This window comes from Pyrgilauda ruficollis, unplaced genomic scaffold, assembly GCF_017590135.1.
Source record: "Pyrgilauda ruficollis isolate IOZ18807 unplaced genomic scaffold, ASM1759013v1 scaffold97, whole genome shotgun sequence".
Taxonomy (NCBI): domain Eukaryota; kingdom Metazoa; phylum Chordata; class Aves; order Passeriformes; family Passeridae; genus Pyrgilauda; species Pyrgilauda ruficollis.
Window position 1 is genome coordinate 620,866 of NW_024531821.1, and position 16,659 is coordinate 637,524.

A 16,659-nucleotide genomic window follows, 5' to 3' on the forward strand; every position below is an offset into this window, starting at 1 on the left:
CATTGCTTTGTACTATATTCTTATATAGCAGCAAAATTGCTTTGCTGTGTCAGGAGGACTTCCTGAGGAAGCTCATTAAATATTGTCCTGGAATTTCTGGAAAGGCTCCAGGACACCAATCAGTGCAGGCCTTGGAACAGCACTGTGGGCACTGCTGTCCTCTGGTGCAAAGGAAATCACTGAAATCTCCCCAGATCCCTTCAACAGCTCTTCTTTCATTATTCCATAGTTGATGTCCATGGGCTTGAGTTCATACATGAACAATTGATCCAGTGGAATGAATCCAGATTTAATTAATAATCTGTCATTTGTGAGTGCTACAGCAGAGTGATATTTTATGAAGACCCAGGAGCTGCAAATGTGAACAAAGCATTGAGACCTCCCAAAATAACTCCTGTCCATTTACAGCTTTCTTTTTTCCCTTTTGGGCTGTAAGTTATTTTTTATTTCTTGTGCCTCCACTCCTTTTCACATCTTAGGGGGTTTTTTTGTGGCTGGGGTTTGAGGCCAGGGAGATATGAAATATGTTGACAGAGGAATTTTTCAATTTTTAAAAATTTTTCGCCAGTCAGGTAATGGTTTTCTTTTACCCTGTTCTGTGAGGAAGAGATAAGAGCTTATCATCTGTTACATGAATTTGTAGCCAAAAACTCACTGTGAAAGTCTGTTTTACAAGACCATGCAGTGGTTCTCAATATTTTGTGCTCAGTAGTTCTCATTTGATGAACATATAATTAATAGTGAAAAGCTGAGTACAACTGTACAGGTTTTCTAAAAGGCTCCACACAAATTCTGAGAGGCATCAGCTTGACTGGATTTCTTCTGGATGCTTTCAGTTCACAGCTGGTGCTGTGTGCTGAGCTAATTTACACCACTCAAGGTGAATAAAAAGGGAGATTTTTCTTGCTGGATGACTTCTTCAGAGAGGAGAAGAGGGAAAATTACAAAAAAAAAGCCTGAAGGAGTCATTGGATATATTGAGAAAAGAGACTGTAGAGCAGAGGTGAGTGGAACAGCACAAAAAGTGATTTAACAGGATTAAACCCTTGGGGTTGGTTAAGGAGAAGTTGCCATGACTTCAGTGAAAGGGGTAAGAAAAATAGGTCAGGAATGGGATGTTCTGTGTTTATCCCTCACTGTCTCAGTGTGAGAGGTACACAGCTACACACATGTAAAAATGAAAAAAATAATATACATTATTATTATACATGTATACACTGTTATACATTATATATATTAACATGTATACAATATATACAATAATATATACATTTTATTATTATTTATACAGTCAACCTGTACTGACCTTAATGAGTCTGGGGCTGACACAAGAAATGCGTCATTCTTTTTGTGTTTTGCAAGATGTAGTAGAAATTTCAGAGAAAATTCTGCAGAGGAAAGCCTAATTTCACTTTTTAATTGGGGGTGTGTAGAAATGGGTAATGAATGGGACAACGTTCAACCCTGGCAGGAATTTAAGGAGAAGGAGCTAGGCTGGATAGCAGCAAATGTGGCTCAGCCAGGAAGAATTCGTTCTGTTGTGTGTCATTCACACTGGATCTGCTGGAAGAGGTAAATTATTTCAGAATAATGCTGTAGCTGAGGGATTTTTGCAAATGTGACCACAGGGAATTGTCTGTCTGCTGCCTTGAGAAACAAGCCAGGTAGGGAATTCAGTGGATTTCCAGGAAGTCTTACGCTTTAAAGAATTTTCAGTAAATTTCTCTCAATCTGTAACCCATGGATTATCTTCTAAAAGCTGAACTCCTTATTTTTAATCCTTGAGCACTGATGGTTGGGGAGTACACGTGGGTATCCAGCAATATCTGTCAAGGGCCATTTTTAGCTCTTTTAGAAACCTGTGGGTATATTTCCTGTCTCAGTGTTTCCATGAAACCCTCAAAAGGGAGGTTGGGACACTACACAGAGCCTGTAGCTCTTATTCTGGATATTCCAGAAAAGACAAAGTGTCACCTCACATTGACTTGCAGGGACAATTTGGTATCCAGACTCTCTCTCTCTATTTTAAACCCTTTTAGTGACTAAATGTGCCAAAAATCCACTGGGATTTGTTTAACTTTGCAGTTGTAGCTGTGCTTGTTCTGGAGGTGTTTCAGTGATTACCACACCACTGCCCTGGGAAAACACCTGGCACAACCAGTCAGTTTGGTTTAGATTCCCAAATATCAGACTATAGAGGGGGGGGATACAAAGTCTGGAAGGAAGAGTGTCTTTTTAAGGCATGATCTCTGTCAGATATTTGCCTTCTGTAGGGTGTTAATGCTGTCACTGCCCATGTCATCATCACATCACCGAGCTCCTCAGGGCAGCAGGACAGAGCAGGGCCAAGCAGTGCCCAGTGTGTCTGCTCCTCCTGCTTTCCTGCTAGTCCAGATTGTTGGATTTGGGTGGAAATAAGGTCAGAACCAATTTCCTGCAGCCTGAGTGTTACCCTGCTGAATTCAGTGTGTGTTCTGTGTAGTGCAGGAGCAGTGTCCAGCTCTGGGCAGCACAGGAGGAGCTGGAGCTGCTGCAGAGCCCAGAGGAGGCTCCAGGGTGAGCAGAGGATGGAGCAGCTCTGCTGGGAGGAAAGGCTGGCACAGCTGGCATTGCTCACCTGCACAGGAGAAGCTTTGGGGTGACTGAGCTGTGGCCTTGCAGGGCCTGGAGGGGCTGCAGGAAACATGGAGAGATGTAGGAAATGGATTTGTAGAGAGTTTTAAAAATTTGATAGAAGGTTTATATAGTGTGTATTTGTATGTAAAGTTTGAGAAAAATGTTGATTTAGAAATGTTATAGAATAGGATAGGTATTGTTGAGAGAGAAATTGAACTAGAAACAAGACATCCAACAAGACTTTGGACAAGAGCATGTGGGAAAAGGACAAGGAAAAGTGGGAATAGCTTCAGACTGACAGAGATTAGGGTTAGATGGGACATTGGGAAAGAATTGTTCCCTGTGAGGGTGAGCAGGCCCTGGCACAGGGTGCCCAGAGCAGCTGTGGCTGCCCCTGGATCCCTGGCAGTGCCCAAGGCCAGGCTGGACAGGGCTTGGAGCAGCCTGGGGCAGTGGAAGGGGTCCCTGCCATGGCAGGGGTGGAACTTGGTGATTTTTGAAGTCCCTTCCAACCCAAACCATTTTATTATTCCGTGCTACTCTGGGGCTAAGACTCATAAAGGTAATCACTGCTCAAATATGTGTTTCCCTCCTGGAAAAGGGAGAGTTCTCCCACACATTTTTGCTCAAAGTTATGTGATCTTCTAACTATTACTTTTTGTTTATGCAATGAAACTCAAAACTTCTCTAATTTGATAGTTATCTTTTACAGTCCTGTAATGTATAGAGGAGGATTTAGGCGTTAAAGCTGAAAAATGTTTCCCAGCTTTGATATTTCCAGGACATAGAATGTTCTATACCTGTTCTCTAAGACAAGATTGCACCATTCTTTACATTTTCAGTGTCAAAAGATAACAAACCACACCAGAGAAGAGAAATCTTGCAAACCAGTACATGAAATCCAGTAATTAATTGGCTGAAGAATAAAAAAAGCTCTTTTTACATTCCTTTCATTGAAGGATAATTTTTTTTTTACTTTGATCTATAGAAAACATGTTTATCTTAAGTAAAAAAATCCAAGAATTTCACAAAGTAAGCTGCCAGCCTTTTGGTTTCACAGTTTTATATTTAGCATTCAGCATAGATTTTTTAAGTTTATCAGTATCATTTTCCAAAGTTGTCATCTAAGTAGATAAGGCAGTGGAGAATATCTCAAATCTTTAATACCTTGTGTTCTCTGGTTCTTTCAAAACAACTTGTTCCTTCTCAGCTATTTCTTTTCCACCTTGGAGTTCTGCAGTCTGGATGCATGGATCTGTCTCTCCCAAATTAGACAGCAATTAGCTCAGATTAGACAGCTACAGGGAAATGTTCCACCTTCCTGACAGGTATTTGGGCATGGGAAAACTCCTGGCACTTCAAGATCCACAGAAGATTCTGGTGCTTGGAATACTGAATTTTCAGAATTCTCAAATACCTGCTCAAGTTTCTGAGTCAGAAACTCTGTATTTGCACATATTTGCAAATGTATTTGCAGAATACCTGAATGCATTTGGGTATGAACTATTCAAAGCAATAAATTTTCACAGAAATAGATGAATATTAATTGCATAAAGTGCAATGAGAGAAAGAAAGATGTGAGTTAAGGAAATATCTTTAGGTAGAAACTTAAATTTACTTTCACACAGGAATAAAGGGTATCTAAAAGATTTTGATCCTTTTCCCTTAAACTGGTGAGGAATCTGTGCAGCACTGGCCCTCAGGTGTGTTATGATTTTTGAACAAGGAGCTCAGTGACGAGGTTCACGAGGTAAATATGGGCTGGGTTTGACAACTGCAGGGATAGAAGTGCGCCAAAATATAAAATAAAAAGGGCTCTGTACAGGGGCACTGCGTGATTTTGTTGTTTTTATGCCCTCAGGATGCTCTGAGGGCAGAGCCTGGCCCAGGGTAGGAGGGAGCTTTGCCCCTGAACTCCTGGCTGGGCACATCCCCATGGACAAGGCACCTCAAGGGGCTCCTCTGTTTGGGTGCTGTTTGCTGTTGGGTTTTTTAAAGCCAAATGGCCTGGAAACTGCTCCAAATGAAAGTGGAACATGAAGGAACCTTCCTCAAACAGACTGGAGCTGTTCTTCAGCTTCCCAAATCATGAAATAACTCAAGAAGTACCCCAGAAGATTCCTTTCAACACTGTGTTGGCAGCTGTTAATCCTCTTTCTATTCAAGAGCCTGCTCCAGCTCCTCCAACTTTATTAAAGACACTCTTTCCCAGGAAAATCCAGTGTTCCCATAGCCAATAAATAGTGTGTAACTTTCAGAAGGTTTGTTTTCAAATTGGGTGGAAATGTTGCTGTTCAGTTATCTCATAACCTTCCCCTCTCCAACAATTCCAACAAGAGAGGAGCCCTTCTTCCTCTCCCATGCACTGAGGCACCAAATTAAAATGGGTTTGAGTACTTTCTTAAACAAATCAGTCCTATTTTCAGCAGGTATCTAATGTTGAAATCATCTCCCAGTGAGATTTTATCTGTGTAAATTTTGCACATGCGGTGATGAGAATTGAGGGAACAGAGGTAACCTTTGGCAATGGGGTGTCCCTGGATGTGGGGAGCACCAGGTCCTTGTATGAGGTCTAATTTCTTCCTGGGTTTATTATTTTATGTGTACTGAAAATATGCTGAAATATTTCTTTACGTAGTTCTACTAGTTCTTTAACTCTATTTAGATAGTTCCTGACTATCCATTTTTATTTCCTTTTTAATCCATATTTGTATTTAGATTCAAGTGAGATTTAAGCCAGGCTTACAATATTTGTTACTCTAAGTAGAATTAATCTGTACTCTAGTAATTTTGTCATGATTTTGTTCAGCCCAACTGCACAGACCCTTGTGACCAGACCTCAGCATTTCTGACAGCCCCCCCTTTGGAGATGTGCCCTATTATTCCCCCTCAAATGTATCTTTTATTCATTAGATTCCTGGAACTTTTGCCACTCTCATTCTGTGTTAATTACAGGAAGAAATGTAAGAATCTTCACTAACATTTAGCCAATCTAAATGTGTGTGATCAGAGGCAATGAAACCTTCAAGCACAGTGTGAGACACCCCAAATCCACTCTGGCTGGGGTTTAATATTCTACTCACAAGGCAGATATGCTATGGAGAATTAATACTTTGGTACTACTGAACTAAAACCTTGCCCTGGTTTGAGTTAACCTTTGATCCCCAACTCCCCCATGGCAGTGGAGTGTGTTTCCCTCAGTATTCTGCCCAAGCTCAAGTGCCACCAGTCCCTGGCTTCTCTCCCAGGCTCTGGGTGGGTTCAAGTGGCTGAAGTGCTGAGGATTTTTACACAACAAAACAACACCCCCCTCAAACTGCTACAACAGAAAAACAAGCTCAATACCTACAATAAATACTTTCAAACTTTCATCAATTTCTGTTTTCAATGAGATCCAACAGCTAATTAATGATTTTTATCTTCAGTGCAGGACAAATCTTTCTCACAGCAAAGTTTCACACAGCCTGAAGTTGTTGCCAGCAAATTCTGCTTAAACTGGCTTGTACCAAGCAGGGATTTGATGTTCTGGAGTAACTCAGATGGTTACCTGCACTTGTACTGCTGTGGTCTCCCAGGTTCTTGGGCTTTTATCTGTCAAGAAATGTTGTTGATAATCATCTCTTCAAATCAAGAAGTGGCAGCAGTGAATTCTAGTGAGAAAGAGTCAAGACATCGCAATGAAATCTGTTATTTCTCATTTGATTAAAGAGGGTCTTAAAGATGCTCAGCTTTAACAAGTCTTAAATTAAAGAAAAAAAAATTAGGCTAAAATTATTTCTTTCTTTTCACCCAAGTATGATTCAAAGCAGCTGAGCTATAGATTCACTACAGAACTTTTCAAATGTTTGCTCTTTCAAGTCAGAGGGGAGCACACTGAGGGCTGATTTTACTGCTTGTTTCTGTGTTCTGTGCAGGAAGAGTTGAGGAGAACAAGGCAGTGCAGGTCTCTTGCAGGTAACAGAAGAGGAGGAAGGATTGGAAGAAGCTACAGAACGTTTTTTTTGTCGTTGTTTTCAGTGATTTATGGCAGGTTTTATGTAGAAGCTGCACTGCTGAGGAGCAGAGCTCTGATCTGACCTCTGAATATCAACCTCACGTCTCAGACTCAGGGGGAAATAATATATTTTCAAATGCTTCTCCTTTTCCTATTATTTCAGTTGAATAATAAAAGAATAGGCGTAGATATGACTGAACTGAGGCTTTGTGAGAAGAATTTAATATTCTGATTGCTCTCTCCTATCAAAACTTCATCCACTGCTGCTGCTCAGATGGTTCCAGCAGCAGAATTTAGGTCTGGCTTTAGGGAGAGTTGTGAGGGATTTCCCTGCTGGCCTCTGGGCAGGACTTTCCCCTCCTTGGATCCATTCTTTGCATACATTTTATGTTGCAGATTAATTATCACTTCTGGACTTGTTGCTGCTCCCTTTCTGAGGGAAACACCAACCCTTTGTTCTGCTGGAACAAAGGAAATCCAAAGCGATTGACAGCATTTCAGGGTAATTACATCCTCATTATGGTGCTGATAGTTCCCCTTGATTGGCACCACGTGGCTGTTTTCAATAGGACCCGCAGGGATAATTAATTGTGGCGAGCCCATTAATTTGCCATTGTGACACTTTACCAAAGTACCAGGCCAAGAGTCCACCGTGGGTGAAGGAGGTGTCTCTGTGCTCTGGGACTTCAGAGCATCCAGAAAACCCTGAGCTCTTTCTGCTCCCAGGAATCAGTTGCTTTTAAAAATCTTCACCTCAAGCCTTCCTTAAAAATTATGTTCTTAAGGCAAAGGCATCTTTTGGTGGGTAAAATATTTCAATCATGAGAGAGAGAGAACCCTTATTTATGAAGTTGTTTTGTGGGTAGGAAAGAACAGTGTAGGCATTGAAGTGACTTGCACATCCACTGTGGAAAAGGAACCTTACTCATGTTCAGGTTCACACGTGCAAAAATAAATCCAAATAGCCATAAAAACCTGGGTTGATTAAAACATAAGGGCTTTTTTTCATTATTAGCTCACAGTGAAAATATAGCTAAATGAAAAAGGTTTCCATTTCACTATTGTTGTGGCCCAACCATAAATATTTTGTCTCAGATTTCATCTTAAAAATGTACTGTTTTAAAAGGCCCTTTAGTATTTATTATTTATTCCTTTTCTTATCATATTATGCCAATATTTGTCCTGATTCTCTTGCAATTAATTCCTCTTCAAAGTGGTCTAAGAATGCAAGGATTTCATTTGGGTGTAGATGAGAGTTTGTAAGGAGGGTGGACCTCATCCTAGGTAAAATTCCATGTTCATCTGTCAAACAGCTTAGAAGAACTTGAATTTTAACGATGTATTTCATCACCTCTCTGTATAATTATGTCTCAGTGATGTTGTGTGCAGGTATCAATTATGTCCTTCCTCTTCTTGATTAAAATAACCCTTCATTAAAAGCCACCTCTCTTCATTTGGGTGCATTTTGATGACAGAACTTCAGGCACTTTGCAGGTCTTGGCTAACTGAGGGTGCTCTGAGCTGCATCACTTCTCTCCCAGATTAGCTGGTGTAGAGCTGAAAAATAAAGATTTGAAGATTGAATATTTGAAGAATAAAGATTTGAAGAATAAATGTTTGAAGAATAAATATTTAAAGAATAAAGATTTGAAGAATAAAACCAGTTCCTGGATGGGGAGGAGATGTGGATGAGGTGGCAGCAATTTTACATTTAAGTAGATAATACGTAAAAAGTTTGTGTTGACTTCCTGCCCCTTTATTTTTGACTGGGAAGATCTGTCTTTATTAATTGGGAAATGTGGAGATAAATTCTGTGATTTTGGGGTTTAATTATGATTTTTGTTTCCCCTGTTAATTCTGTCATTCCCCAGCTAAAGAGGAAATTTTAACCCCACATTTTAGGAGCGTCTGCCTCCATCAGGAGCAGCAGCTGCAGCTCTGGAGGTGTGGAACGTGCCCAGGTGCTGCTTCAATATTTCCATTTTCCCTTGTGGCATCTCCAGCCTCCCACTCCAGCACTCCAGGAATTTCCCTTCATGCTCACCTGCTGAGTGTGACAGCAGAGACAGAGCAGATTCCTCCTTTTTTCCATTTTAAAATTTAATTTTATTTCATTTACATGTTGATATCTCATATAAATATTCTATTTTTCATATAAATATTCTATATCATTTAACTGTTCTACTTCATATCCCTGAATCTATTGACTCAGACAATAACTGAACCCAATACAAAAGGAAGAATTATTTTATATATTTAACTGTGGTTTGCTTGGTTTGAATTTAATGCTTAACCTTTCTACTAAATTGTAATTAAATGTGTATGCCTATGTAGACATTAATTATATCATCAATTGAAAGCAGTGAAAATCAATTAATTTGTTTTCACTCACATTGTGGAGGGAGTGGAGTGCAAGTCAGGTTGTAATAATTTGTAATTTATATTTATTAGCTTATAACTTTAACTTTATTAATTTGTAACTTAGATTTATTTATTTAATAACTTATAACTTTAACTTTATTAATTTATAATTTCTATTTTTATTTATTTATTTATTAGCTTGAAATACAGATTTTAAAGAAATCTCAGGATGGTTTATTTCAGGTTGAGTGTTAAAAACTTTAATGTGAATATCTTTGTGTGCATTCGTTGCTTTAAGTTGCTTCAAAATTTTGAGGTTTTGAAAAGAAATATTTTAATGTTATAGTTCCAATTACAAAAGGAAATTCATGAAACTAAACAGGTAAAAATAAAGTTTAGATTTTTTTTCAGGAAAACATATCAAATTGAAAAAAACCCCATTTATTTAGGAAGGATTTTATTTTTGGCTCCTATGTGTGGGTAACTAATTCAAATAATTTATTTTTCTTGACTTTAGGGAAAAGAAAATTGTTGTTCTAAAATTAAAATTTTGTCACTGACCTGAAAAAGTGAAACATTTGTTCATTCATACCCAGACACAAAATACTGGGAATATTCTGCTTTTATCTTTTCTCTTCCTTTCAACTGTAGCAAGGGTATTTTCAGTAGTGAGTAAAGAGGAGTCCTTGAATGCAATTAATTCAGTTTTAACCCACTGTTTCACAAGTAATGCTGCTTTTCTTCAATATTATCTTTTTTTTTTGGTAATTAATTCAGTTTCATGCCCGTATTTCACATGTAGTGATGGTTTTCTTCAATATTGTAATTTTTTTCATAATAAATTCAGTTTTATTCTGGTTTTTTGTACGCAATGCCATTTTATTCAATATTATAATCTCTTTCTTTGTAATTAAGTCAGTTTTATCCCAGTATTTCCCATGTAGTGCTGTTTTTATTCTGTTTTTTTGTACACAATGCCATTTTATTCAATATTATAATAATTCTATTATAATCTCTTTTTTTTGTAATTAAGTCAGTTTTATCCCAGTATTTCCCATGTAGTGCTGTTTTACCTCAATATTATATTTTTTTTGTAATTAATTGAATTTTATCCTGGTTTTTCATATGTAATGCCATTTTCTTCAATATTATCACACATTTTTTGTAATTAATTGCAATTATTTTGTAATTAATTTAGTTTTATCCCAGTATTTTTTTTTGTAATTAATTATTAATTTTTAATATTATTAAATATTAAATTACTACTAATAATTAATTATTATTAGTAATTATTTTGTAATTAATTTAGTTTTATCCCAGTATTTAACACGTACCACTGTTTTAGCTCAATATTATAATTTGTTTTGTAATTAAGTCAGTTTTACCCCAGTATTCCATATGCAGTGTTGTTTTCTTCACTACTATCATCTTTTTTTGTAATTAAGTCACTTCTACCCCAGTATTTCCCATGTAGTGCTGTTTTAGCTCAATATTATAATTTTTTTTAGCTCAATATTGTAATTTTTCCCCTTCTTTTTCCCCATGGAAGACGAAGGGTGCTGGCAATTTCCGATGGGATTGAGCACATTGGGAACCTGCGCTGGGAGCTCGCCCTGTGCCTCCTGGCTGCTTGGACTATCTGCTATTTCTGCATCTGGAAAGGGACCAAATCCACTGGAAAGGTGAGCCTGAAATATTTCTTTCCACTAGAACAAGAGAATTTTACATTCTGTGTGAGGAACTGTAATTAATTTCAATTAAGAGTTGTTTGTGGCTTTTGTTCCTTTTGGTTTCATAATTTCCTTTTTCCCTAATTCTCTTAGGTGAGGCTGGGTGGTTTTGTTTTATTTTTGTTAATTTAGCAATGAGCTTTACTGGAAAGAAACCAGGTTGTGTTGATTTCTGTGAACAAATTCTGCAAAATTTGGATTTTGCCCCAGACTGTCAGGAGTCAAAACTCTCAATCCCACAAGAGAGTCACTGAGAGTTTTGATGCACATAAAAAGCGAATTTAAAAATACAAATTGAACATGAGGAGCAGAAATAATGAAAGCACTCAGAGAGGGACCAAGATGGGCATATTATGGGGAAAAATAAAAATATTTAGCACTTTTTGAGTGAATTCCACTCAATCCTGGGAGCAGGAAGAGGGAGCCCTGGGGTGAGGGAGAAGCTGTCCCCGGAGTGGTGTAAGCCACAGCTCTGGGTAGAATTTATGAATAATCAACTATACTGAGAGAGGAAAAGAGCCCCAGATCTGGAGGGAGGATCTAAAAAAAGCGCTGGTTTCTCATGTTGGAAATAAAGGAAACCAGGAACAAAATTGATGCATCGAAACATTTAATTTTCAGTTGTTTCTTACATAGTTTGGGTTGTGGTTGGGTTTTTTTTTTTTTTTTTGTTTCTGTTTTAGTGACCTCCATTATAAATCAAATATTTCAAATGTAATGGATTTTTGAAATTCAGAAAATGCCAGAGTGGAATTTTTCAGCTGTGTCAACTGCATACATCCTTGATACTATGAACATTTTGGCTGCTCCCAGTTGCTGATTCTGGGTGTGTTTGCCAACAGTGCCACTCAACCTGCTGCTGCATTTCCCATGCAAGAATTTCCACACACACACACACAAATGCAGAGATTGCTGCAGCCCCACCTTCATCACTGCAGGGAAATCACTGCTGAGAAACTGTCAGGGGTAGGGATTGATGCCTTGAGAGGGCTGCCCTAGAGACCAGACAGAGGTAAAGAATAAAGCAGGGATTTATTCCAAGGAGATGAGAATGAATAGTTTAGAGGGAGGGGAAAAATCCTAAAGAGAGGAATCTGGAGAAGCCAAAGTGATCCAAGGGAATGACAAGAAAAATGTCCTCACGCCTTTGACGTGGGCTCAGGGAGGTGCATGAGCACTTTGGAGTTTTCTGAGGGGTTGCAGCTGGAGGGGAAGAAATGAAACTGAGCAAAACTGGGTTTTTCTCTCCATCAGAAGGAATGTCTGAGGATGGAAATGTATTCTAGCATGGTTTAATCTGCCCCAGGGGTGCAGGGAAAAGCTCTGTGGCTGCATGTGTGTGCACGCACGCCAGGCTGGCCCTGATGCACTCACAGACAGAGCAGGGGGGAGCAAGGCTGGGCTCAGAAGGGGCTGAAGTGACTTTGGAAAGGATTTATTTTACATTTCTGGAGTTTACATCCAGGATTTTACTGTTCTTCCATTCTTTCAATTTATGCCATTTCCCCAGAACCAGATCTTGTGCTTTGAAAGTGGATAACCTGTCTGACCCTTTTTTTTTTCTTTTTCTGATGGCTTAGCTAAACCCTCAGCTTTAGGTAGGTGGACTAAATTGATTTTATTTCAGTGTGATTTTGATAAACACCTCTCTGATGAGGTCAGCCTGGGAAAGAACAGCCTGTCTTGAGCACGAGAAATGGGATAATAAACTTTTCAACAAGCACAAATAACTTCTAGTCTTGCAACAAAAGTGCACATAGAAGGGAATTCACACCCAGTATTCAGCTTTATAAAAACATTTAGACCAGGATTCTGTAAGAGGCAGACTTGTTGTATACTTGCACCATGTAAATCAGTTTGCCATGAGCAGCTGTTCTGTTTCCAGAATGCTGAGGAATTCCTCAGAACTGGTGAATTCCCACATTTCTCAGGACACCCTGTGATACCCATGAACCTGCCTTTGCAGAGGTCCATGGCTCTCAGGAAGGATCTGTCCTAGCCAATACTGATAATTCCTTTTTCCAGCTCTGTTTCTGCAGTGCAGGTTTTCACCCTGGGCATACATTTTCTGGTTTTAATTTTTTAATGCACTGTTTTTTCAGTATTCTTCCACTTGCCATTTTTTCCAGCCTAATCTCTGGAAATCTGGGCCATGGCATTGCCTTCCCAGCACAGCAAACTTCCCAGCTTAAAAACAAAGGCAGCACTCAGGTGTTAGGGATGCTATAAATGGATTAAATGTTCTGAAATATAAATGATGTAGCAGATTTCTCAGCTGAAGTTTCCATTTCAAATCTAATGCCATTTCTAAAATTCATATTTAAGCTCATCTATAAGCCTTCCCACTAAATTGAATTTATTATATGCTCATTTCCAGGAAACGTTGAAAATTGACTTCTGGGGTTTTTATTATAATAGTATAACAGTCTGTTAAATTTATGACATACTTTAATTGGATTGAATAATTTCAATGACAAAATACATTTATTCAAAGCAAAAACTTCTTAAAGTTTTATCACCTTTGAAACTTTTTCAAAGGGAGGTGTCTGTGGGACAGGATAGTGGAGAGAAAGAGGCAGGAGAAACAGAGGTGAGATGGAGAAGGTGTGTCCTCCCCACACACTTGTGCTTGGTGAAATATTCAGGAGGTTGGTTCACCCTTTTCCTCTTTTTTACTCTGCATTCTAAAGCATGGTGGAAAAAGAATCTGAGCCTTAAAAGCTGTTATAAAATAACCCCATCATTCTCCAACCAGCACTACCACAGATCATGAATATTTAATATTTCAGGATATTAAATATATTAAGACTAACGTAAAGTTTAACTCCAGAGGAAGTGCTTATTACACTGTTAACAGGATGTTCCAAACTTTTCCATTACTGTTCTTGAAATTCATCACTTTCTCACAAAGCATTTCCATTTCCCCTTCCAACAGGTGTGAAATAGCAGAATAAATCCAGGTGATTCTGGCAGCTTTCAGGTAGAATAGATTTGTGCCCTTTCAGAGGTCCTTGTCCTTAATTATTCAAGCTTTTCTTGCCCTGAATTATCCAGTCTTAAATCTGAAGGTATTTGTGTGCCAGCTTTCGCATTTTAAATGTTGCAAATATGCAAAATGTAGGATCTTTCAATGAGAAACTCAAAATCAGAAGGAGAAAAATACACCAATGCAGTTATTATAATTTGATGTGTATTTTGAAACTTGCTTGATAATATCTGATCTTCCATCTCATGGAGAAGAGTTTTCTGTAGCAGAGATCAAATGCTTCCAAAGATGAGGTAAGATCTATCTAGAAGACTGAAGAAAGTTAGTTTTTTTAACATTTAAATTATCATTCCGGTCTCTGATCATTAGGTTTGGTTCAGTATCTCATTTTTCCAAAATACTTTTGATTTCTGGTTATGACAATTCTGAGTTTTTCTATATTGTACACAGAGCTGCTGAGTCCCCCTAATTTTTTGATGTTCCTGTTTCATTAATGAAATCTTCAGGTAGAAGGGAACCTGCTTTTTTATGGATCTTGATTGTCCATTTATTAATTTAACTAAATGTCCTCGTGCTTTAAACTTTGAAAGAGCAACACCAGTAGCTGCCAATGTATTTTTCCTAAATTACTTGCTGAAGGCAGTAATCCTAATATTTTCCTTTTTATTTTTTATTTTCATGAGAATTTTTGCAAACAAAGCCTTCCACTGAGCTCAGGTCTCTCTGCCCCATTCCTTTTGAAGCCTGCTGGACTCAAAGTTACAGAAAAGCAATTCAAGTTTTCTTTCCTGCTCTTGGTTAATTTTTGGGTGCATCAACACATCCCTGTCCTGTGCTGATATCCCTGGTCTGAAACCCTGGCAGAGATTTGGAGTTATAAAAATGTAAAGGTTGGGAGGGACCTTGGAATGTCTCTGGTGAAACTTCGTGGTCAAAGAAGGTTCAGCACTCAACTTGGAACTGTTGTCTTGGTGTTTGGCTGCATCTTAAAAACCTCCAAGGGCAGGGATTGCTCATGTCTTGGGAAAACCTCTTCCAAAGCTTGATTTCCCTCCTTTAATCAATTATTCCCTACATGCCGCTTCATTACAATATTTAATTTTGTAAAAAAATTATTTCTTTTTTATTATCTTGTTACATTTCTGTTATCCAGCTCAATTCAAAGCTTGTTTATTGTATCATCTGTGTCACTATGGAGCATGGGTTTGAGAGTCTCCCATTACTGATTTGAAAAGACTTCTGTATTAATAATCTAAATTCATAGACTTAAGTTAAAAAATAATCTAGCTTTTCTGCCTGGACCACTTGAGGTGGAATGAGAGCTAATCAGCACTGAGGTGCTTCAGGATTTTTTGCTGTAGATGAGGAGAAGCTGAATCAAAAGTATTAAAACCCCCCACAGCCTTTGTATAAATTTTAATTTATTGATATCAGAACATTTTACCCCACCCACAGCACATTAATTAAACTGTGCATGAGGTTTTGTCATGCTATGGCTCAACACCAAGGCAGCATTTCCTGATGCAAAGTGTTAAAAGAATATTCTCCCTCTAGGATTTTACTGAATATTAGAATATTAGAATATCACACTGATTGTATGAACACTGAGCCAATTCTAATATATTCTGGGCCTTTTTGAACGGGCTCTTGTTAACATCATGCAAATATTCTTTTGCCAGAGCTGAACTCAAATAGTTCTTGCTCAGTGAGTTTTACTTCTGCACTAGTTACTGGTTAATAAGTGATGAGAAATCCTTCTCATTGTGCAGAACCAGCTGCAAGAGAGAAAAATCTCACAGGAATCCATTCTTCAACATTTCCTGGAACTCCTCTACATGCCATAATCACGGAATATTATTCTGTCTGATTCTGACTTCTGAATATTTTGATCCTTTCCTTCTCTTTGTGCTCAGTTCCCTGAATTTCCACTTCCTGCTGATGTTAGAAGGTGTTGGATTTAAGCTGCCTCTCAATATTTTATATTTTAGAGCTGCCCCAGGAGCAGAGGCTGGTGAATGCAGAGGGTGGTGGTGAGAGCTGGGAGCAGGGATGTTGTAGACCCAGAGCCAAGAGGCTGTGGATATTGCTCTGAAATAAATCTGCTTGGCTTTTCAGGTCATAATCAAATTTGCAAATGTCTTGCATGCTCTCACCAAGCCGTTGATGATATTGGGGCTCTGTCAGACACTTTTTACCCCTTTCCACCCTGCAGATGCTCTGTTACCCACAGCCCAGAGAGCTCTGCTGGGAGGTTTTGCTGTGCTAAATGAGCAAAAGCTCTGATGTGGTTCCTCTCTCTACACAAACACGAGCTAAGATGCTGGATTAAATACTCCTGTGAGTCAAAAAAAATAGCAGATTCGTGGTTGCACATGATCTCCTTTATGACTTTTCACCTGATTTATCACTGAGTGTCCACTGCAGCTCTAGAAGGACACTGCTCAGTTTGCAACTCATCGTTGTAAACCCTGAGAAATTACCTGGCAGATTTCTGGGTGGTGTAGCTGTTGAATATAAACATAGAAGGACAATGGGCTCTGATACTGTCCTTGCCACCTTCATTATTCATTAAAGTATTCCACTTTCCACCACAACCACGCTGGAAAACAAACGCCAGAGCAAAGCAGAGAACTTTTTTATTTTCTCAAAGGAACAACTCTGCTGCTGCAGGTACCACAAGAAGCAGGATTTGGGGTTGAATATGTGCAAATGAGGGCATAATTTCCTCTTTTTCGCTATTGATTTTTTTCTATTTTCCCTGTGATTGTGCTCATTGCCTTCACCTGTAATGTTCTCTAAAAGTTCCATTTAGGAAAATTAGTTAGATTCCATTCAGAGCCCCAGAGATCTCCTGCTTTGAGCATTTAATTTAACCTTTACATACAAAACTTAGACCAGAGTCCTGCAGAGGCTGCTGAGTGCATTTAAAGCTCTGATCAGTCTGAGGTGTTTAAGCTGAATTTCTGAGGGAT

At 38.6% G+C, this 16,659-nt stretch overlaps 1 protein-coding gene across 1 annotated transcript in view; it reads left to right on the top strand.

Annotated features, from left to right (window-relative positions):
* SLC6A11 (solute carrier family 6 member 11) overlaps nucleotides 1-16,659 on the top strand; it is an 88,289-nt gene that overhangs the window by 11,873 nt on the left and 59,757 nt on the right. The window contains exon 5 of the mRNA XM_041489955.1: nucleotides 10,521-10,653. Within this exon, the coding sequence (XP_041345889.1) occupies nucleotides 10,521-10,653 (133 nt within the window). The remainder of the gene's footprint in view (nucleotides 1-10,520; nucleotides 10,654-16,659) is intronic.